The sequence below is a fragment of the Phalangium opilio genome, unplaced genomic scaffold (assembly GCF_054372755.1).
Source record: "Phalangium opilio isolate 3A_F unplaced genomic scaffold, DU_Popi_V2 ptg000352l_1, whole genome shotgun sequence".
NCBI lineage: Eukaryota > Metazoa > Arthropoda > Arachnida > Opiliones > Phalangiidae > Phalangium > Phalangium opilio.
In genome coordinates this window covers 3,802,206-3,825,020 of record NW_028324228.1, presented here as the reverse complement: position 1 = coordinate 3,825,020, position 22,815 = coordinate 3,802,206, and the positions used below count along the sequence as shown (strand labels likewise).

The following is a 22,815-nucleotide window of genomic DNA, read 5'->3' as shown; positions in this document are numbered from 1 at the left end:
AATATTTTCTTCGTTAGTTATTCGCCTTATTGAACGTTACATCGTTTTAAAAAAGAGCAATTAAACATTCTTGAGAGACTTGACTAATATTGGCGTTCGAAATGAAGCATACGCCGGTTGCTTCGCCTTACTCAAATAGGTAGTATATAAGGGTTTCGAATCGCAGCTATGGATAAGAACATCGCAATTGCGTGAACTTTGGCGGAAGACCCCGTCAATGGAAGGCTAGACGTTTCTCGTAACCCTAGCCGATCGCCGCGTATGTCTTAACCTTAAGGATGATGGTGGTGTTAGAAGCCAGGTGTACAGACTGGTGTCCATGTGGGATGGACAAAAGCAAAGACCAAAAGATGGTGGTGTTAGAAGCCAGGTGTACAGACTGGTGTCCATGAGGGATGGACAAAAACAAAGACCAGAAAATGGTGGTGTTAGAAGCCAGTAAGTACAGACTGGTGTCCATGTGGGATGGACAAAGACCAGAGGCTTTTGGTGTTAGACAGGCAATGAAGTGGAATACAATCTCCGGGAACTGTAAATGCGGTCCGGAAATTGAAAATACCTTTGCTCCGATTTGCAAGCTGCGAACGCGGTCACGTGGGTGTAACAACAGACAGACAGGCAGACAGACACGTCGAAATTAGAACCTCTCCGTGACATACGTCACTCGGAGAGGTAAAAAGTACGTCCGTGTTTATCTAGGGAAAAAAATTTGAGAAGCCGAAGCTATGAATAGCCTCTATTCATAAGGCTTCGTGAATTTTAGGGTCCCCTGTATTGAGAAAAAAATAAAATTGAAAAAGTGGTGGAAAAAGGATTTGTTGTCATAGAAACGGCATACGAAGGTATTGAATTTCCGGCGAAAAGGCTTCTTTTTCTGGGTGTCAGTTTCTTTAAATTAAAAGGTGACCTCACAAGTGAATTATCTGAAATAAATGTGTGGAAGAATTCATAAAATCACTATAAAATAAAGGTTTAGCTATGAAAACTTACCAGTAAAAGTGCTATAAACAATAACCAGCGCAAGTATCTGAAACACAGTTACAAGAGAATATGATAATTCCATTGGCCTGCCTCCTCGAAATTCTTAGGAAAAAATATTCCTCAATTGTATAGCCAAAATATTACCTCTCCGAGGCGAGTGAAGAACTACCTACAAACGGTTAAACCTAGATATGTAATTATTGCTAATTATTGATAAGCAACTGCAGAAGTTAAAATTTATAAATTTTTGAAGCATAATTCAAAGGTTATTATTGTTTGTTCATACTAAAGCTGAACGCACGAAAAGAATGGAAGCTTCGACGCTAAAACCCGATTACGATGACGCCGTTAACTACCGCGATGCCGTCATGACACTCGGTGATATTAAAGAATCTGAAACTATTCATCATGTTGTGTATTTAACTTTCGGCTCACTCCAAACTGTTAATGTCTCTTAATAAATAATTAATAAATTTTAATTCATCTTATCTCGGGTCTTGAGTGTTTACTTCACGGCCCACTACAAACAGTTATCATCCATGGGAAGAGTTAAGCAATACTTTCCTTTTTACCTTGCAATAGTCTAAACATACTATTAGTGCCCTGCTGTAGCATGGATTAACTAAGGCTAGGGATTGTTCGTTCCCCCTAAAAGATAAAAAATGCATGTTCCAAACGCCCCCTAATAGTAGCTTCAATCCCTAACAGGAAGTTATACGAAAATTGGACCAAATATCACGTGTCGTATGACGTCAAAATTATAATCCCGCCTAAATTGGGCACCGCAATTTTTTAAATCCGCAAAAACGGTTAATTTTGCCTAGAGATGGCGCCATATCTACATCCGTTTTGGTCCAATAAATTGGAGGAATGAAGCGGGGAATCAATGAATAATTCGGAACATGTAGTTGGTGATAGCAATACATGGGAAACACGGTTAGTGAACAATCCCTAGTGTTAGTTAATCCATGGCTTTAGAGTGCGAGTTTTCGCCATCATCTTGGAAAACACCGCCGGCAATGCCAACTACAATGTATTCCAGTCTTCTTACAATATTATAAAAATTGGAGCACAAAATAGCCGCCTTCAGGGATTTTCTATTTATATACTCAATCCCGTTTTTGATGTAAAACAGCTTCGGCTCTTCCATTTTTGTGCACATTTTCTTTTCGTGCGAATTGAAAAAATTCAGCTTTAGCACGGAAAAGGTTAACAATTATTTTGCCAAAACTAAGAATATTGTTTGAGGTATAACGAAAAGATAGTGCTTAGACACCATCCTTGTTGTGAATAGAGTTATGAAAATGCTTGATTAAATCTTTATTTTTAACTTTTGCAGTTGCTTATAAATAAAGAACAATAAATATATATCAGGGAAATATGATTGTACCCTTTTTGTAGGTAGTCCTCTCGACTAGGAGAGGTAATATTTTGGTTTCCCAACTATTAATGATGACGATGTTTTTATTGTGATGACCTTTAAAAGAAAATTGTTTTTATTTTGTCAAAAAATGGTGCATACTTATTTTTTATTTAATTTTCAATCCTTCTATTCTACAGACGATCGATTCTCACTCGAGCCCAACGTTCCTTTGGGACGCTCACCCGTCGGATCAAACAACGGCCTGCCGTATTTGGGGTCCGCAGCTCACGGATCTTACGTTGTTTCTGGTACTCCCCCATTCATCCCTTCGGGAGGCCTACATCCGCTGTACTCGGGTCCACCGACTTTCGGCTTTTCGGAAGGTCTCCCTAATTCACCGGGTTTCGCGTCGGCAATACATAATCCCAACGGTCACGCGCAAGCGGTTCACGCTGGTCGAGTTCAAGGTGGCCAAAGCAGTTCTTTAACGCCCGTTAACAGAAATACTCCTACAGAACTCAGTAACGAAAGTAGCAATTCGGAATATCCCGAATTTCCACCTAGTCCAGAATCGTGGTTGGACGACGTAGATGGTAGCGCGTCCTCCTCGCACCCTGGTGGGGGTGGAGGCTACTAGTACATAGACTTTAATTAGTTTTCATTTACTAGATTGAACCCTTCTCGAGCTTTTTTTAGTAATATGTTATTGATAATTGTTATAAAGAAAATGATTTTAAAACCAAAAACTATACAGAATAAAATTTCTATCGCAACCACACGGTTGCTTTGATGTAATACAAGCCCCCAAAATATGTTGTTGTATGTAGTATGTACAAAAATAAAAATAAAAAACTAATCATAGGTGCCGTAGTACGGTATGTTATTATTATTTTTTTTTAAATGGACCAATTAATCCAGATTACAAACTTCGAGCGGTTTTACATTTTTCGCCTTCAAAACACTTAAATCTTAGAAATAGTCTTATAGTTTGAAGTCCTATAGTTTAATTTCCCATTTTAACCAATTTAAACCTACTTTAGGGTTGTTTGTTACCTATTACTCTTTGGAAAAAAACCACTATATTTCAGGGTTAAGACCAAAAACTCGTTGTCAATATAATTTTTCCTCAGAAGCTAAAATCGGGAAATGAATTTAACAGAAGACAAATTTCCGAAGTTTAACATTAAAGTAACATTTGGTCGTTACTACGAAATGTTACACCGCTTGTAAAGCTGAGCAGTATAAGCCTCGTAATAATGACCGACTGAAAATTCCCTATAGACGTAATATTTTAATTATGCGATGCGCGAACTAAGTTTTCTGGATCTAAGTTTTATGCAATAGGTTTAGAGATGTGGAATTACCGTAGTTTTTAAAAATGGTAATTTAATTGGAATAACAAATATTACCGTAATATATGGTATTTTATAATTTCACAGGGTTATTACCTCGGTAATTAAAGTAATTTATCGGTAAATTACCATTTCAATTTACGGTAAGATATAAGTCGATATTTTAAGGAGTATTTGGTAAATTACCGACTCACATCTCAACACAGGTTGAACAAAGCTTTGGTGCTTCCTAAAATGTCCAAGATTTGTGTTTCTAGATGAATTTAAAGGCCTAAATTTTCGTGGTTTTCTAAAGGTTTTATTATGTGGAGCACAGCTCCTTTCTATTCGAAATCCAAGAGTGACATGTTACAAATCCAGTATGCAAAGATAATAATGATAGAGTCAAAGAATATTGGTTATTAATTAGGAAAAGGACTTAATTTATAACATAATTGTTCAATTGGCGATTGAATGAGAAGAAGGTGACAGACTTGGCTCCACATGGGATCTCAGAACGTTTTATGCCGGAGAGGGCACGAAGCGATGCTTCGCGCATTTTTGTACATGTTAATGTTTTTGGTAGGATCTCACTTCTTTTTGTAGGAAGATGATCGTATGATGTATGTCTACGATTAGGGTGGTAGAGGCAGTAGAAGATGTGGTTGTTTCGAGGTGTGGAAAGTTCCCACTGCCACAAAATCTGACGGTGTGGTAATCTGAAGATGATATGGGACGGAATTGGTCTGATTTCCTCAGGTTAAGAAATTTGGATTCTGTAATGTTCGTATTAAATCACAATCATTTCTAACAAACAGTGCTTTATTGTTTTCCAATAGAACATTATGAATCTCTGGTTTTATCACCCTACTCTGACTGACTCTTATTATAACTGTACATTTTTTATCTGCCTTAGATGGCGTTACTATACATTAATAAATCGTTACAAATCAATACTTGGTTTGGCGGTTAATTTGAATTAGGGATACGGTGGACATGACATCCCTCTTTTCTATAGAAATTTAAAAAACATGAATGCACTTGTGTCCAGTTCACATGTCTTCAATGAGCCGGCGAGGAGCACTTCGGTGGGAGCGCAAATTGTAGCGTTGCGGCGGTGAAGACGGTGGTGAGGCGGAATGTGGACAAGTGCGGGTGATGGAGTACGAGCGGCGCGTAGTGGACTCGTGACGACTAGCCGATCGTCAACGGAGTCTAGGACTGTCGGATCTAGTATGGTTGTTGCGGAGGGTAGGACCGCTTTGAACCATTGTCACGGCTATATTTTTAGATCCTTTATATTTTTCTGAACGAGAACTTTCTTTAAGCTTTATCTCTATCAATTCCCCGATTTTTGGTTAATTATTCCCAAATGGTAACCGGCGGCTCTCTTGGCTTCTCGTGGAGCCCCGCTTCTGACAGTCATTTATCATGCCCCTATCTCTTTGTATTACAAAAATGTCCAAGCGAAGGTTTTTAGCCACATCGTATATATACGATGAGGCTATTAGTTTGTCCCGCGAGCCTGTGGTGGTGGTGCTGGTCGTCGTGGTAGTAGTTTTTCGCGATTTGGAATGTGGTCAGAGTTACCCAAAGAAATGGTTATGTCAGAGCTAACCGAAGAAATGGTTATTTTTTTTTCTCTTTTTTCTTTCTAAGAAATGGTAATTTTTCTTTTGGATTCTAAGAAATGGGGCATAAGTCTATGTTGTAAGATAATCTCGGCATAAGTCTATATGTTAGAAGTGATAAGTAAGATAATCGCAGCATAAGTCTATATGTTAGAAGTGATAAGTGTGCATCGGCATAAGTCTAAGTTGTAAGATTCATAATCTCGCTTAAGCCAAGGTGATAAGTGTGCATCGGCATAAGTCTATGTTGTAAGATAATCTGTTATAAGTGTGCACCGGCATAACTCTATGTTGTAAGATAATCTCGGCATAAGTCTATGTTGTAAGATAATCTCGGCATAAGTCTATGTTGTAAGATAATCTCGGCATAAGTCTATGTTGTAAGATAATCTCGGCATAAGTCTATGTTGTAAGATAATCTCGGCATAAGTCTATGTTGTAAGATAATCTGTTATAAGTGTGCATCGGCATAAACATAAGTCTATGTTGTAAGATAATCTCGGCATAAGTCTATGTTGTACGATAATCTGTTATAAGTGTGCATCGGCATAAACATAAGTCTATGTTGTAAGATAATCTCGGCATAAGTCTATGTTGTAAGATAATCTGTTATAAGTGTGCATAAGCATAAACATAAGTCTATGTTGTAAGATAATCTCGGGTCGGACGCTTCTGATTTTTTTTTCTTTTAGGTTTTTATATTTATTTTCTTTTTATTTATGTGCTAATTAAATAGATAACGATTTTCCCCGTTTCCTACTGCGCTCATCGTGTGTTTCGTTCCCGTTCGGTAGCTTTGGCGGTTAATTCAAATTTGTCTCAAGAGTCGAGGATGGGGGCGAAGCCCTCTTATTTGTGGGGTCGGATACTTCTGAAATTGCATCTTTTGGGGTCGGATACTTCTGAACTTGTATCTTTTGGGGTCAAATAAAACGTTCTTCAGATAAAACGATGGGGCTCTAATCTGGCCGGGGCCGTCTTGTTTGGTATATAAGGGTTAAGAAACTATTTTTGTATTTAGGCGGCTTAGGCCATTTGAACTTTGATTTTTATCTTTTTGTTATATTTCAAAAATGTATTGTGTTCAACGTTCGCGTCTTAAGGTCGCCACTTAATGGCACCAGACCATTCGCGTCTTAGGGTCGCCACTTAATGGCACCGGGAAGACTATTCCCTAATTGCTCTCTCTCGGGTCGCCTTTGAGCCCAAGAAATAGCTCTCTCTCGCGTGACCTTCGACCTTACCTGAGTTCCGAGAACTTAAACAAATTGGAAAGGGTCGCGCTACCTGATTGGCTTAGGAAAAAGACCCGCGAAAACGATAATCAAGGGACATGGTTCCCAGAAGAAAAAGAGGACACTTTGGAAGGAGAGCTAGACCACGAAGGAAGCACGGTGTTCACCGCTTCCGCTTCAAAGAGGAACAACCAGGTTCGATACTTAGCCATTTAGAGGAACAACCAGGCTCGATACTTAGCCATTTTGGCAGAAAACCTGCTCCAAGACTCCAACTTTAATCGGAGAAGGAGGCTTCCAGTACCTTTTGGGAAGCCAGTTCAGAAGTCCCCGTGCGTGGCAATAGTTTAATTGCCGGGTGAAGTTTGTGCGCGAACGATTCCCTCAGCGAAATATTTCGCGAAAACGAGAGAGAGAGAGCTCGCGAGCGACGATTGGGTATCGTAAACTTTTTGATTGAAACAGTACAGTGTATTTATACTATTTTGGGGGATAGTGTGCATGTTTACTTTGGGGTCAATGTTTAAATATTTGTTTCGCTTGTTTATATTATTTTGGGGGCCAGTGTAAATATATAGTAAGGGGATTTGTCATTGTTTATCTTTGTTTGGCCAAGGCCTTCTGCCTTGGTTATAGTATTTTGATCATTCGATTAAATTCTGTCATTCGCTTGGACATTTCAAACCTCTCCATTTCTTAAACCTATTCGTACCCCTAGACTTAAGTTGAACCCACTTTTAGATTTCGAGAAGCCTCGTGCCTTATGTTAGCCGCTAGTAGGGAAACTTAACTTATTTTGCAGAGCCAAGTAAAAGCGGTTACACCATGATGAGTTGCGAGTGATTGACTGTCCTTGACGCTCAGCAGTAATCATTGACCCTGTTTTTGCAGTAATCGTATAAGGTACCGGATCGAAGAATGGTGACATTTTGTGTGTGCGTTGGGCTTTGACAAGAACTTTGTCACCGCATTGAAACTGGTTCGGTTTTGCGCGTGTCTTGGTGTCGTGAGTGACTTTCATCTTCGACTTGGCCAGGCTGTCGGAAATGGCTAACTCTGTGCTCGGAGGAGCTGATAGAGCGTCGGAAGAAGGTAGTTTGGTTCGTATTGATCGGCCGAACATAATTGCTGATGGTGGGATTCCTGTAGTGCTTTGTGGATTATTCCGATAGCTCGTGAGAAATCGTTGAAGTTCTTCTTTCCAAATTGTACCGACTACGTCGGCGGCTCGAATGGTTTTATTTAGAGAGGCCATAAACCGTTCCGCGGTTAAGCCCCGTTTTCAATCAAGCTTTTTTGATCAAAAACGCAAGCTTTTGCTTAAAAAATCACAGCAAAACGCAAAAGCAAAATATTTAGCCGTTTTCAATCGCGCTTGGGCTGAAGCTTTAAGCTTTCATAGGCGCGCTTTTGCTTGAATGTTAGTTCAAGCAGATATCTATCCTCGGTAGATATTTGCGTTAACTTGTTGCTTTGAATCGCGATGGAGGATGACGTCACAGTTTAGTGTCCAATAGAAATTCTCCATTTTTCATGCCTCTGAGTGTGTGTTGACCGTTCGACTCGGAGATTTTTAGTGTTATATTTTACATTGAATAACTTGTATCAATTATACTATTATTGAAAATGGCAGAAAAAAAAAATAATAAAAGAAATGCACCGGATAGAAAGATAGGCAGCTAAAAAGGTGGCGTTGTTAAAAATTGGTGAGACATAAAGCAAACTTACGGAACCGAGGCTTAGCATACTCCGTCTTTTCGAGGTGACCGCCATATTTGTTTATAGTTTTAGGGCCGAAAATGCTTTGGTACCCGCCCACTATCACGCGATATCGGTAAACGCACGCTTTAAAAGCTTTGCGCGACCAGTTTGAAAACGGTTAGTAGTTTTGTAGTTTGCTTTTTTCTCACGCGGTAGCGCGCTGATTGAAAATACGCTTTTTTGCCACCTCAATCGTAAGCAAAAAGCGTAAACTTTTTGCTTGATTGAAAACGAGCCTTTACTTCTGGATGTTGACGCAGGCTGATGTGGATGAAACGATTTCTGCTATTGGGTATCGGGATTGCTCATCCACGATCACCAACAGGCCAACGGGCCAAGATGATCTATGGCCAGGTGGGACCACGGTTTCACGGGATGCACAGTCATCTGCAGTGGTTCCTTGACTGCGCGTTGCACTACCGACAAACACGGTATGCACGACTTGACGATTTGTTCCACGAGAACATCCATACGCGGAAACCACACCTTTGTGCGTAGGAGTCGTTTAGTCTTTACCAACCCCAGGTGTCCTTCGTGTGCTATGGCAATAACTCGGGATTGCAGCGAAGGCGGAACGTATATTCGATGATTTTTGAGTAAGATCTCGTCCACGATGGTTATTTCTGATTTGATGGCCTCGAAACGTTTTACTGTATCTAGATTAAGATCATCAGCTGGCGGTATCCGCCAGCGGTCAGAACGAAAACATTCGAGGATTGCTTGGACGGTTTTGTCTTTGCGGTACGCTTCTTTGATTTCTTCGAGTGTGATTGTTTTAGGTATTGCGTGGAGGAGGAGGTTATGGACGTGTGCTTCTGTCACGTTGGAGTGGACAGCAGACGTTTTTTCCGGGTGACGCGAGAGATAATCAGCCGGGTTAAATTTTCCTGGTCTATATTCTATTTTGAGGTCATAGGGTGCCAGCCTGAGGTTCCATCGTTATTCAACTCCAGACGATGGCCAGTGCCTCTCTTTCGGTCTGGGAATAGCGAGTCTCGACGTCTGTGAGCGCTTTGCTTGCGAACGCTATGATCGCGACGTCCCCTGTGTGATCCGATTGGGTCAAGATGACCCTGAGCCGCGTAGGACTGGCATCCACATAAATGGTGGTGGTTTTGGAAGGATCGTAATAGGACAAGATCGTGTCATTTTCCAAGTGACCCCTTAAGATGCTTAACGCTTGTGTGTGTGCATCGGTCCAGTTCCACTCCACCCCCTTTTTGGTGAGCTGACGCAGAGGTAGCGTGACGTCAGAAAAGCGGGGAACAAAACGGGAGCAATAATTAGCAAGACCTAACAGACTGCGTATCTCGTCCGGAGAGGAGGGAGTCGCAAGGGCGCGAAGCGAGCGAACCTTCGTCGGGTGTAGGGAGATACCGGCCTTGCCGAAAACATGGCCATAAAACGCGAGTGCGGGCTGGCGAAATTCACATTTGGCCGAATTAAACGTGATATTATGGGTGGTGAGGTGATCCAAGACTTTGGCTAGCGCAATATCATGATCTTCATAGCCGAATCCATAGACGAGCAGGTCGTCCGAAACGTTGAGAGATTGCGCAATGTCTTGGATGATGCAGTAGATAGCATGATGAAATATCTCCGCGGCGGAACAGATTCCGAAACTCAATCGCGTGTATCTGTACAGCCCGCGATGCGTGCTGAACGTGGTAATGTCGCGCGAAGACTCATGCAATTTTGTGAAGACGGTTGCTCCGTTTAGCTTCTGTGGGATATCTTCGACGGTGGGCATGACGTGTCTGACGCGAACGATCGCGGTATTGGGAATCCGCATGTCGACGCAAAGACGAATGCGAGGAATGGTTTCTTTCTTGTGTGTTTCACACCCACGTACTCTGTCCAGTGACAGGTTCAATGATGTCATCCTTTAGGAGCTGTGATAGTTCGTCTTCAAGGGCTGCTCGAAGGTGAAAAGGTATTCTGCGATGTGGTTGAGCGACTGGTTTGATAGATTCATCTATGGCAAGCTTAATCTCGACATCCTTAATCTTGCCTAGGCCGCTAAAGAGACTCGGATACTTATTCGTAATGTCCTGTGTACTAAGGAAGTGAACAGTGTGTTGACGTTGGTCAGGTGGGTTGACTAGCTTTAGTTCCTTCAGACTTGGATAACCCAATATGGACGGCGAAGTAGGACTATAGTCGGTGGTTACGTGAAAATAGCCATGGGTTTGTGCGTTTGTAGTCTTGATGGTGGTGCCGAATTTTCCTAGCAATTGTAGAGGCGTGTCCGACCCATATGGGTATATTTTTACCGCTGATGGTTGCAGTGGCGGTGGATCGTGAATTGTTTCATAGGTTTGTTGTGTCATCAGGTTGACACTAGCACCGGTATCCATGACAAGAGTGACAGCTGTCTCCCCAATGGTGACAACGACAAGTGGTAACGAGGCGGTTTCCTCGTCTCTTGCATGTAGAGTGAACAGAAATTCATCTTCATCGTCATCCTGTGGTGAAACGGCGTAATCGTCATTGGTGGCGCCAGCCAGTGCATTTACCCTAGAAGGCTGATTACGTGTTGGGGCGTGTGAATGGCTGTGGTTTCTCGGTGGAGCCGATCGCGAGCGTGGGCAGACCGACAGACCCTACTGAAGTGATTCAGACGGCCGCAGATGTTACACGTTTTACCCGTTGCCGGGCAAGGTGACTTGGTATGGGGATAACCACCTCCACATAACCCACATATTCTTGGTGACGATGGTTGATTGGTGTGAGAGGTGTTCTTACGATGTCGCTTGGTATTGTCAGTCTGTAATCGTTGACGATTAGGTTGATTCTTCTGGTGACTCAGATATTGTTAGGGTTTAGGCCGTACTTTCAATAAAAATCGCAACTGTGTTTAAGAGCATTTATTTAGTCACTAGTAACATCGTCCGTCATATACTGCGCGTACATTAATTGTTCTCCCGTATTTATATACGGACAGGTAAAAAGTTAATAGGCTTACATGATAACAAAAATATAATGCTTTGGCCTACTGTTGATAAAATATAATTTGGTCTACAAAACACAACATCTCTCCCTCTTTTTTTTTTATGAGTTTACAGTCCTAAGAATTCTGGCGGTTTCTTCGTGCGTGTTGACCGACGTGGCACGTGTGTTGGTTCACTTTGTGATGTTGCGCTTGCGGAGCTTGTTGGAATGGACATTGATTGCTTAGTTGCGTGCGTTTGTCCGGTCCTGTGAGCCGTCCGTGTTCTCATGGCTATTTGGGCGCTTGGGGTCATTTGGTACTGTGTTGTCTCTGCGATGGCTTCGTCATTGGTATTGGAATTCTGCGAGTTCGTTCCCGGTTCCTGCTGTAGTGTGTATTCATCTGTAGGCGATGGAACGGTTTTCATGTCGGTGAAACGTATCTGGTTCTTGTGTCGAGTTGTAATTCCATTCGTTGTCTTTATCTTGTACATCATATTGCCTTGCCGCTGTAATATCTGCCCCAAAATCCATTTATCACCCCGTCCGTAGTTTCTTATATATACGTGCCGTTCTGGTCTTTCCGGTGTGTTTTTTGATTTGATGGTCGGCGTCACGTGATGGGGAATGAATAAGTCCAGGTTCGTGATGAGCGTCCGATTCAACATGAGTTCCGCTGGTGATGGACCGTCGTTTACTGGTGTTCTTCGATAATTCAATAATATTTTGGCTATTCTCGTTTCTAGGGATCCTTCCGTGTAAGAGTCCAGGCCCGAATCGATTACTTCCAGTTCGGGTGTCGATCCGCCAGTGATTTTTTTAGCGTGGTTTTTATGGTTCTCACTGCCCTCTCCGCTTGACCGTTGGATGGTGGATGGTATGGAGGGGATGTTAAATGTTCTATACCGTATTGTTTCGTAAAGTCCTTGAATTCGTCGCTGGTGAAACAGGAAGCGTTGTCCGATACCAGTTTTGGCATTACTCCAAGTCATGCAATATGTTGTCGTATACACCGAATCACTACTGCTGATGATGTCGATCTTGTCACGTCGACTTCCATCCATTTCGAGTGAGAATCCACTATTATTAATAGATAGTTATTTTCGATGGGTCCCGCAAAATCGATGTGCACTCTCCTCCATGGTTTGATTTCCTGTGGCCATGATGAAAATTGTTGCTTCGGCATGGGTGCGTGTTGTCTACATGTTGTGCATGATTGTGATAACGCTTCGAGGTCTTTGTTTAGGTTTGGCCACCACACTTTAGCTCTGGCGATTTCCTTCATGGAACGTATCCCTTGATGTGTCGCGTGTAATTCTTTCATTATCTTGTATCGAAGAGATTCTGGTACGATGACTTTGTTGCCAACTAGTAAGACGTCGTCCATTGTTGATATCTCTAAACGTCTATAGTGATATGTCATGATTTCCGGTGGGATGTTCTTGTGTGTTTTAGGCCATCCTGTTTTCGTATACTTCATAACTTCCGCTAATGTCGGATCCTCTCGAGTTGCTTGCGCCATTTCTGCAGCATTGATTGGTCCCTTGTTGTCGGCCCGCATTAAGAGTACCATCTCGGTCGGTATTCGTGGGTCAAAGTCCGGAGATTCAACGGGTAGTCGACTTAATGTGTCCGCATTGCCGTGGAGATTCCCTTTCTTGTGTTTAATCTTGTAATCGTATGCCGAGAGTGTCAAAGCCCATCTCTGCAGACGTGCCGCTGCCGTTGGGGGTACGGGTCTATTTTCATCGAAAATGGCGATGAGCGGCTTGTGGTCTGTGATTAAGATGAAATCGGGTGACTCCAAAAACTAACGATAGTGCTTCGCGCTCAATTTGTGCATAGTTCCTTTCGGCGGATGATAGAGTGCGTGATGCGAAGGCTATCGGTCTTTCTGTTTTATCTACCAAGTGTGAAATGACTGCGCCAAGACCCACGGGAGACGCATCACAAGCAAGAATGACCTCCTTGCTGGGGTCAAACAGAATCAGTATGTCGGAAGATTGTATTGCGTTTTTGGCCGCTTCGAATGTGTCCTGGTGTGTTTTGGTCCATGTCCATGACTGCGTTTTATTGAGTAGAGCGTACAATGGAGCAAATAATGTAGCTGAGTGGTGGATAAATCGCGCGTAGTAATTAATCAATCCTAGGAATGACCGTAGTTCGTCAATGTTCCGCGGCGCTGGTGCGTCCTTGATGGCTGCCAGTTTCTGTCGTTGTGGGTGCAATCCATAACCGTCCAGACGGTATCCGAGAAAATCCACCGCGGTGGCGAGAAAGCGGCATTTTTCACGATTTAGTTTCAACCCAGCCTTGGCAAATGTGTCGAATAGTTGTTCCAATTTTCGTAGTAGGTCATCCGCATGTCTACCTCCTACGATAACGTCGTCTTGAAATGGTGCCGTTCCGTGGTGACCCTGTAGCAACATTTCCATGTGTCTTTGGAAACTGGCCGACGATGAGGAAATTCCGAACGGAAGGCGGTTGTAGCGGTATAGACCCTTTGTGGTGTTGATGATGACGTAGTTTCGCGATTGTTCGTCAAGTTCCAGTTGATTATAGGCATTTCGCAGGTCAATTCGAGCGAATATAGTACAGTTCGCAAGTCTTGCAAAAATGTCGTCCACTTTCGGCAGAGGGTAACGCTCGGTGTCGATGATTTTATTGGTGGTGACCTTGTAATCTCCGCATATGCGTATCGTGTCATTTTTCTTTAGAATGGGGACGATTGGCGTCGCGAATTCGGCATATGGTACAGGACTGATGATGCCTTCTTCCTCGAGTCTGTGAAGCTCATTCTCGACTTTCTCCTTTAGGTGATATGGTATGGATCGAGCTTTGTGATATCGTGGTGTAGGTGCATCCTCGCGTATATGTAGCTTAACTTTGACACCTTTGAGACATCCCATTCCGGGCGAAAACAGCACGTCGTACTTGTCCAATAATTTTTCTAGTGCGCTGGTTGGTTCGTGGACGTTGTGTGTTTGTTCTTCAGGATGTATTAAAATCCGAAAATTTGAAAAGATCCAATCTCTTCCCATGATGCTCCTTGCATTGCCACTTACGATAAGTAGTGGAAGCTTCAGCGTTTGTTGATTGTACGTGACGGTAACCCATGCTTGGCCCACGATGTCGAGGAGATGGCCGGTATATGCCGATAGTCGCAGGTGTTAATTGTCGTTGATTCAGGCGTTTAATTAATGATTATTATTAAGATTTGCGGTTATAGAAAAGGATAAAAAGAGTTACGTTTATTGATCGTTCTTTACATGTTCACGCGTAAAACCCGAATGCCTCTCTCTCGCCGTTTACTGGCTAACCTCGTGTTTCGTTATTGATCGGCGATAGCATAGCTATCGCCATCTATGTTTCGAATGTTTTGGCGCCTCATTCAAATATGCGTTTAGATAGATAGATAGAGCTAACATTCGGCTATTCCTGACTACCTGATAATCTCCTGATTATGCGCGTGTAAAATAAAACGTGAAACAAAAAAAATTTCTATACAAGAAAATGAGATCGCAGCGAAAAAAATTTAAGTTACACAAACATTAAAAGTTAAGTCCCAAACATTAAAAGTTAGTCAAAATAATCCATTGAACGGTATTTGTACTGAAAAGAGATCGTTTCGTTTTGAAATTAATTTGTTTGCATATAAATTAACTATCACACTTTTAGTTCGTAATGTAGTCTTTTAAGTAACTTGGCCTTTGCTTGGTTCGTTTGCTACGTCTTGCTTCAGTTGCGTCGTCGTCCAAGGCATCGTTTGAGTCGTCAGGGTGCGCTTGACTAGAAGTCGTGGCTGGTCCAGTTAGAATATCGTCTGCGACGTCTGAATCTGTCTCATTCTCGTGGTCGGACTCGTCCAGGGTCTCGTCGGAATTGTCAATAATTGAGAAACGTTTCAATTTATCGACGGGTGCTGTGTTCCGGTAAAATCGATTGGTTCTTTGATTTTCTGGAAGGTCTTCAATTAGGTACCGATCGTATTTAAGTTGCTTTGATACCACGTAAGGGCCTTTGTATTTGACTGCCGTTTTTCTCGGTAGTCCGGTGTTTGGAGGGTCTCGTTCTACGATGACTAGGTCTCCTGGTTGAAAAGTAGGCGCTTTGGCTCGTTAAGCGTTATAACGCTCCCGTTGCTTGGTTTGGTCAATTCGAATAGCCTTAATGGCATCGTCGCGGGGTTTCATTATCTCTTCGTCAAAGCTTTCTCTAACGGCTGTTTCGATAAAGCCATCCGTTGGGTTTCGTGATTTGTAGTTCAGCAAAATGGCAAATGGAGTATTCTTAGTGGCGTTGTGAAAAGTATTGTTGATACCATACTGAATCTGGTGTATGTGAGTATCACAATCTTTTTCATCGTCCCTGCTGCTCATACTTGCGATGGCGGGAGTTAGTTGTCGATTCACTCGCTCGATTTGACCATTTCCGCGTGGCGTCGCTGTTGCGTTGACGACGTGAGTGATGTTCGCTGAATGACACAGGTCATTGAACGACTTGCCCGTGTAAGATGTACCTTGATCTGTGATCAATCGTTGCGGCGCTCCAAAGATTCCTATGATATCTTCTAAGAACTTTCTCGTGGCTGCCATTCCGGTGTCTCTTACGGCACGTAGAATCGTAAATTTCGTGAATGCATCGATAGCTGCTATAACGTAAGTATTCCCGCGTAGACTACGAATAAATGGACCGAGGTGGTCCATATGAATAGTGTGGAAGGGAATTCCAATTTTCTCAATCGAGTGTAGCATGCCCGGCTTCCTTCCGCTAGGGGACTTGTGGTAGAGACATTCAAGGCATCCAGAGATATATCGCCTGACGTATCTCTTGAGTCGTGGAAACCAATAACTTTCCAGAATCCTTTTGGAAGTTTTCTCTACTCCTACGTGTCCTATGTCGTCGTGATTATTTTTCACTATTCTCCAGCGTGCGTTGTCGGGGACGACCCAAAGGAGTTTTTCTTCATCGTTATTTTTCGTGCGCCTAAAGAGTCTTCCGTGCTTTAGGGCATAGTTTTCTTTCGTGATTTTGTCTTCTTTCGTCAATTTGCCCGTTTTACCCACTTGGTTCTTAATTTCCTGTAGTTTTGGATCCGTTAACTGTGCTGCGAGTAGCCAGTCCACCGTGGAAATATCCGTGTGTAGTACCGTTAATCCGTTAGATATTTCTGTCTCGTTTGGTTCGTCGACAGGAGCTCGACTAAGAGCGTCTACGTGTGTCATGCGTACTCCTGGTCTGTGGCTAACGTCAAAATCGTACTCCTGGAGCTTTAACCACCATCGATCGATTCTTGGTACGAGATGCTTTTTCGCTAACGTCCCTCTTACGGAGTTACAGTCAGTAACTACGCTGAACTTGATGCCAATGAGATAAACTCTGAACTTTTCTAAACTCCAGACTACGGCTAACGTTTCGAGTTCCGTGGAGTGATATCTTGACTCTTCTCGCGTGTTTTTCTTGCTAGCGTAGTATATGGGGTGAAGTTTATCGTCTTTGCCTTTCTGTAGTAGGATCGCACCTACGCCGATCTGGCATGCATCAGTGTGCACTTCTGTGTACGCGTGAGGATCATAGAGGTTAAGAATTGGTCGGTCCGTGAGATGTGTTTTAAGCGTTTCAAACGATCGTTGTTGTTCCGTTTGCCAACTCCATTCCGTGTCGTTGCGTAGTAATTTTGACAATGGTTCAGCGATGGTCGCAAACTTGTTGATGAATCGTCGAAAATAGCCCGCTAAACCCAGAAATCTCCTTACATCGTGGACGTTTTGGGGTCGTGGAAATTGCTTTACGCTGTCAATTTTTCTCTGACCAGGTCTAATTCCGTGTTCATTAATTTCGAAACCCAAATAGTCGATATCGTTTTGCAGAAAATAGCATTTCTTTAGGTTTAACGTTAGGTTTGCTTTCTGAAAGACTGTCAGTACTTCCCGTAGGTGTTTTAAGCCTTCTTCTTGGTCTTTCGATGGAAGTAGAACATCATCCATATAAGCGAGGGCTATTGCGTAACGTAATGGACCCAGGACAGTATTCATCATGCGTTGAAACACTGCTGGACCGTTCACTTATCCAAATGGCATACTCTGGAACTGGTAATGCCCGTTTGGCGTTACAAACGCTGTCTTCTCTCTTGAATACTTCCCAAATGGTATTTGGTAATAACCAGATGCAAGGTCAAGGCTCGTGAAGTACTTGTTCCCTCGTAAACGTTCTAATTGGTCGTCAATTAAGGGTAGTGGGAACGCATCCTTCTTCGTTACCCTATTTAAAGCTCGATAGTCTATACATAAGCGCTCGTCTCCCGTTTTCTTTTTCACGATAAGAATTGGACTCGAATAAGGCGAACTCGATTCTTCGATGATACCGGCATGAAGTAAGTCTTTTATCTTCTTCCGAACGTTTTCTCTTTCTGCATATGAGAGACGGTATGGGCGATACGTTATCGGTTCGTTCGACGTGAGCTCTATGTTTAGCGTGGCTTGATCAGTTTTTCCCAGTTCGTTCACGTTTTCGGCAAAACAGCCTCGAAATTCGATGAGTAAATCGTGTAATTTCTGTTTCATTTCGGGCGTTACGTTTGGTCCGGTGTTGATTTTGTTTATATTCAGCGGCTGAAGATTCGTTTCTTGAATTTGTAAAATCGTTTCCTTCCCTTCTATGTCTGATGGTGTACAAGTTACGGCTCTGACCATCTTTTGGTCTCCTTTTATGACGATAGGATTGCCAGATATGTTTATTATTGGGATATTAGTGCAGCCTTCTTTATCTATTTGGTAGATGCCTCTCGGAATGCAATATTCTTCTTCGGGGCGTAACCTCATTTGGCTGTCAACGTAAACATCCTGTTTTAAACCCGTTTTCTGTGTCCAAACGTCCAGAAATCCGACATAACTTGCTGGTATGACAGTTGCGTTCCTTGCCCACAAATTTAGTGGAGGGGGATTTAAATAGGGGATTTTTATGTTCTTCAAGCAGTTATCTTCTTCAGTTGGCTCTTCCGTTTCTTCAAATAGGCGTAAGGTATTCCCTCTTTTCACGATGGTAATGTGAGTTTGTTCCGTCAGGGGTTGTCCAATTAGTAATGGGATTTCTTGTACCTCGTCTCGGACTACTAGTACGTCTGTCGTTGCCGTAGCTTGATCTACAGTAATCCTAGCGTGTTTGATTACACCGATTGGCTTGGTGCTTCCTTTTCCGGCATATCCACCAATACAGCATCCGTCTTTATCCTCTTCAACAAGGAAATCCATTTCTTGGGCCGTACTTTCACGAATGATCATGCATTTGCTTCCCTGGTCAACATACGATTTGATTGGGTAGCCATTTATCGTAGCATCCATAAAGTACTTATGATTATCTACGGTACTTTGTTTCGTGTCTTCAACGTGATGGACTTGCTTTGGATTCTTACAATCTTTTGCTTCGTGTCCTAGTCGTTTGCAGTGATCGCATTGTGGTTTTCTTTGTGGACTGGGGCAGGTCCGGGAGAAGTGGCCGTTTTCGTTACAATTGTAACACTTTGCTCTAATCTTTGGGGCAGCGTGATTGTCTTTAGTTTCTAATGTTCTTTCGTTATCGTGTCCGTTCCGGTAAGGAGGTGCGTTACGTTGATTAAAATGTCAGTTGTGGCTATGCTTGGCCTGGTCGTTGCCGTCGTTTTTAACATTTACGCCACTACCGTTACAGTTCGTTAATTTTAATCTTCCTTCCAACTGGTGTATACACTGTAGAACTTCTGGCGGGGTAAGGAATTATTTCATCGTTAGGGCTGTGATTAATTCCTTATCGTCCAATCCCGTTATGATATACTCTATCATATTTGTTTCCGAGTAACCGCATTGACGTAATTTGGCTACCTTCTCGTGATAATACGTGGTGACACTTTCGCCCTTTCGCCACGTTCTGGCTTCCATTTCTCGTTGGAGTTTCATAACGCTCTTTGTCTCCGGAAATCATTTTTCTAGCAAAATTTTCCATTCGTTCCATGAATGATTCATCGAATCCAATGATTCATACCAAATTTTAGCGCTTCCTTGTAGTCGTGAGAGAGCGTTGCTAATGATGGTTTGTTCTGACCAATGATATGTTTGGGTGAGGTCGTCGATTTTCTTCAACCACATGGTCATGGTTTGGTGTGGTGCACGTTCTGGATCAAATTCTGGAATGATTTTACTGGACTCACCCCAGTGGTGGTGCTGTACGGTGGTACTGGGTAAATTATTCGCTCCGGTACCTGGCTGAGGCGTCGTGATATTCGTTGCACGTCCTCCCAAATTTGGCTGGTTCGCTAGTGCTGCACCGATGCTGGCTTGAATCATTGTCTGCATCTGTGCCTGATTTCCAAGGGTTGCAGCTAGGGTTTGCTGAATCGTAGCCGCGATGGAATCTTGAATTGCCTTTTGGAATACCGCCATCGATACATAACCTGGCGGTATCGGTGTCGTAGCCGGGTTTTCGTTTCCGTCGTTGGCTTGTGGTTGTATCCTGTTGTTGTCAGCCATCGTTGTGTCTTGTTCGTTGTGGGCGATTTCGGAGTGAGTGAGGTTAGAGTTTAATTCACTATCGTTTCCGTACTCGTTGTAACTATGGATATCGTGAGTTACTGTTCGTTCGTCGTTAAAAGTTCCGAGGATCTTTTGTGTTCGTTGAAGTTCTCGTTGGTTTCGTCAGCGGAGTCGAATTCTTCGGACGATTCGTTTAATGTAACTGCGTTTACACGTTGTAACCTAACTAGTTCGTTTGTTTGATTACGCGCAGTGCATTGTTTTATGTCCTTACGTGAATTATCTTTGACTATCCGCGTTCCCGTTGAACTTAGTTCCCGATAATTAAGTCGATTTTTCGTTTCAACCCTAACACTTCTTCTAACGTGAGAGCATTCGTTGATTTCGTTGGATTCGGGTTGCATTGGTCCTAGGCTTAGGAAGTTTTTCGTTTTTCGTAGGCGGACTAAACGTTTTCCATTGTTCGTGAAGTGAGGCGGCCACGTTTTCCTCTCGTTGTAAAGGCGGTCGATTCTCTTTTTTTTCTATCCGTACCGATCGTTGTAAATCCTCGTTAAATAGTCAATAATTCTGGTGAATCCCACTTCTGAGATGTTAATTGTTAATTGTCGTTGATTCAGGCGTGTAATTAATGATTATTATTAAGATTTGCGGTTATAGAAAATGATAAAAAGAGTTACGTTTATTGATCGTTCTTTACATGTTCACGCGTAAAACCCGAATGCCTCTCTCTCGCCGTTTACTGGCTAACCTCGTGTTTCGTTATTGATCGGCGATAGCTATGCATGTTTCGAATGTTTTGGCGCCTCATTCAAATATGCGTTTAGATAGATAGATAGAGCTAACACAGGTTGCCTTTAATAAGAGGTTCCGTTAGGTTTAATTGGGCAGGTATGATTCGGATATTATAGTGTAGCCGGATCCGGTGTCCACTTGGAAGGATATTGGTACGTCGTTGACTATACATCTGGCATTGATGGCTGGCGGTGGCCTGTTGAGATGTGTTGATGTTGTGGTAGTTTGATTGATGTCTTCGATGTGGAAGATCTCGTATTCCGACGCTGTATCCGTAGCATCTACGTCATTAATTTTGTAGGTTTGTTGTTCGTCTTCGCTGTCGGGTTCGTGTAGGTGATGGGTGTTAGTTCTCCTGACGAGTCTTGGTGGTCGCGCTGGGTGTACGCGATTGTATGTGCTTCTTGACTTTTTACGACATGCCTTCTCGAGATGGCCTCTCGTTCCGCAAGCGTGGCAGGTGTATGCGGCGTAGGGACACTCCCATTCCCGGTGACTTGTACTGATGCATCGAATGCAGTCGCGAGGTCTGGCGTTCTGTCTGTTGTGGTCGGACCGGTGTCGTTGGGATGGGTATGTTGGTCGTGATTCCGGGGGTTGATGGTGGCGACTTGGCGATAGTTTGTTGATATTGTCGTCTTCTCCCATAAAGTGTTTGAGTTGCCGAGCGTCTAGTTCCGCGGTCTCGAATGCTTGAGCCGTGTTGATGGCTTTTTGTAGGGTTATATCTTTGAAGGTGAGGAGTTGCTTCTGGATCATATCGTTATTGATTCCACATACCAGACGATCTCGGAGCATGGTATCCAGGGTGTTTCCAAAATTGCAAAATTCAGCCTTTTGACGTAGGGCCGCTACGTAAGTAATGACGTTTTCCCCGGATTTTCGGTCTCGTTTATAAAATTTGCAACGTTCCACTATCTCGGATGGTACTGGCTCAAAATGTGTTGTCAGGATGCCTGTAATTTCTGTGTACGTCTTGTCGTGCGGTCTGGCAGGTGAGATGAGGGTGCGCAGTAACGTGTATGTGGCGGTTCCCAAGACGGTTAACAGTATGGCTCGTTTTTGTTCAGCGATGGCGAGATTTTCTGCGGCGGTAGCTTGTGGTGTTTCCCTCAGGTCGTGGGCTATGAAGAACAATTCGAGACTGTTATATATGTACACCATATATAGATGGCGCCACTAGGCAGACCAATAGCTGGGAATAGCCAGGGGACGTTTGGGGCACTTCGCTCTAGGATGCCGTAGGCATCAGGTTGTAAAATATTGTAACCCTTTAATTTGTAACTCGTAATAAATAAGTTGTTAATTAGTAATAAAATAGCATCCCTATTATTATTACCCACATACACAACAAATGGCGACGGAGATGGGATAGTGAAAGCAGATACAACTTCGACTACTATCATCATAAATTCTACCCACCAAAATTCATGGGAACGCCCGATAACGTATAGGCCTAGACCGAGGCTTAACTACACGAGGCTCCAAGAAGACCGAGGCTTAACTACACGAGGCCCGGGACGGAAGTCACGGAACACACACATTCCTGATTTAAGGACAATCAAGATAAGTCGAAATTAACTTTAAACTTCAGTTTAATTACACCGACAACACTCTGAAGTTTCTCAACACCCTGTACGGCAAATTTCAAGTTTAAAATGCCTGGGAACGAAACCAGAGAACGGGAAGAAACGCCGAGAGCAAGGGGAGCTCACCTTCCTTATTTTGATAGCAATTTGGAATCATGGGACCAATACTCTAAACGGCTTACTTCATACTTCGCTGTTACAGCAGTAAGCGAAGTCAATAAAGCGCATTATTTGATAACGGTTCTAGGAGCAAGCGAATTAGCACTCCTAACCACGCTAATATATCCGGCAGAGATACATGATGTCTCATACACAAAGCTTGTGTCAAAGCTGAACGCCCATTTTACCAGCACTCCAAGCAAGTTCGTGGGGAGATTCCGGTTTTCCAGTAGGAAACGTAAACCGGGGGAAACTCTCATCACAAATTTGCTGGAACCAGCCTCGACGAGAGGTTGTTGAAACAATTGGTTCTTGGAGTGAACGACATACATATGCAAGGTAAAATCTTCGAGGAAAGTGAGAAAAATGCAGAACTAGACCTCCAAGCAGCCCTTAAAGCTATCCAAGGTATGGAAACGGCATCTAAAAACACTCAAGCAGTCGCGGAGGATGGAGAACGTACTGTCAGCATCAACAATGAGCGCGTGCATGCTGTAGTAAACCACCGGCCGCAGAACAAGACGAAAAAGAATAA

General features: G+C 43.0%; 2 protein-coding genes across 2 annotated transcripts in view; one reads left to right on the top strand and one right to left on the bottom strand.

Moving 5' to 3' along the window:
- Positions 1–3,214, top strand: part of Lim3 (Lim3 homeobox protein) — a 30,276-nt gene extending 27,062 nt beyond the window's left edge. The window contains exon 6 of the mRNA XM_089860403.1: positions 2,542–3,214. Within this exon, the coding sequence (XP_089716529.1) occupies positions 2,542–2,981 (440 nt within the window). The 3' untranslated portion in view covers positions 2,982–3,214. The remainder of the gene's footprint in view (positions 1–2,541) is intronic.
- Positions 3,215–20,616: 17,402 nt separating this feature from the next.
- LOC149605062 (uncharacterized) lies at positions 20,617–21,696 on the bottom strand. The gene has a single exon (XM_089860281.1). It carries the CDS (start codon positions 21,694–21,696, stop codon positions 20,617–20,619), a length of 1,080 nt encoding a protein of 359 aa, XP_089716407.1.
- Between the last annotated feature and the right edge of the window lie 1,119 nt (positions 21,697–22,815).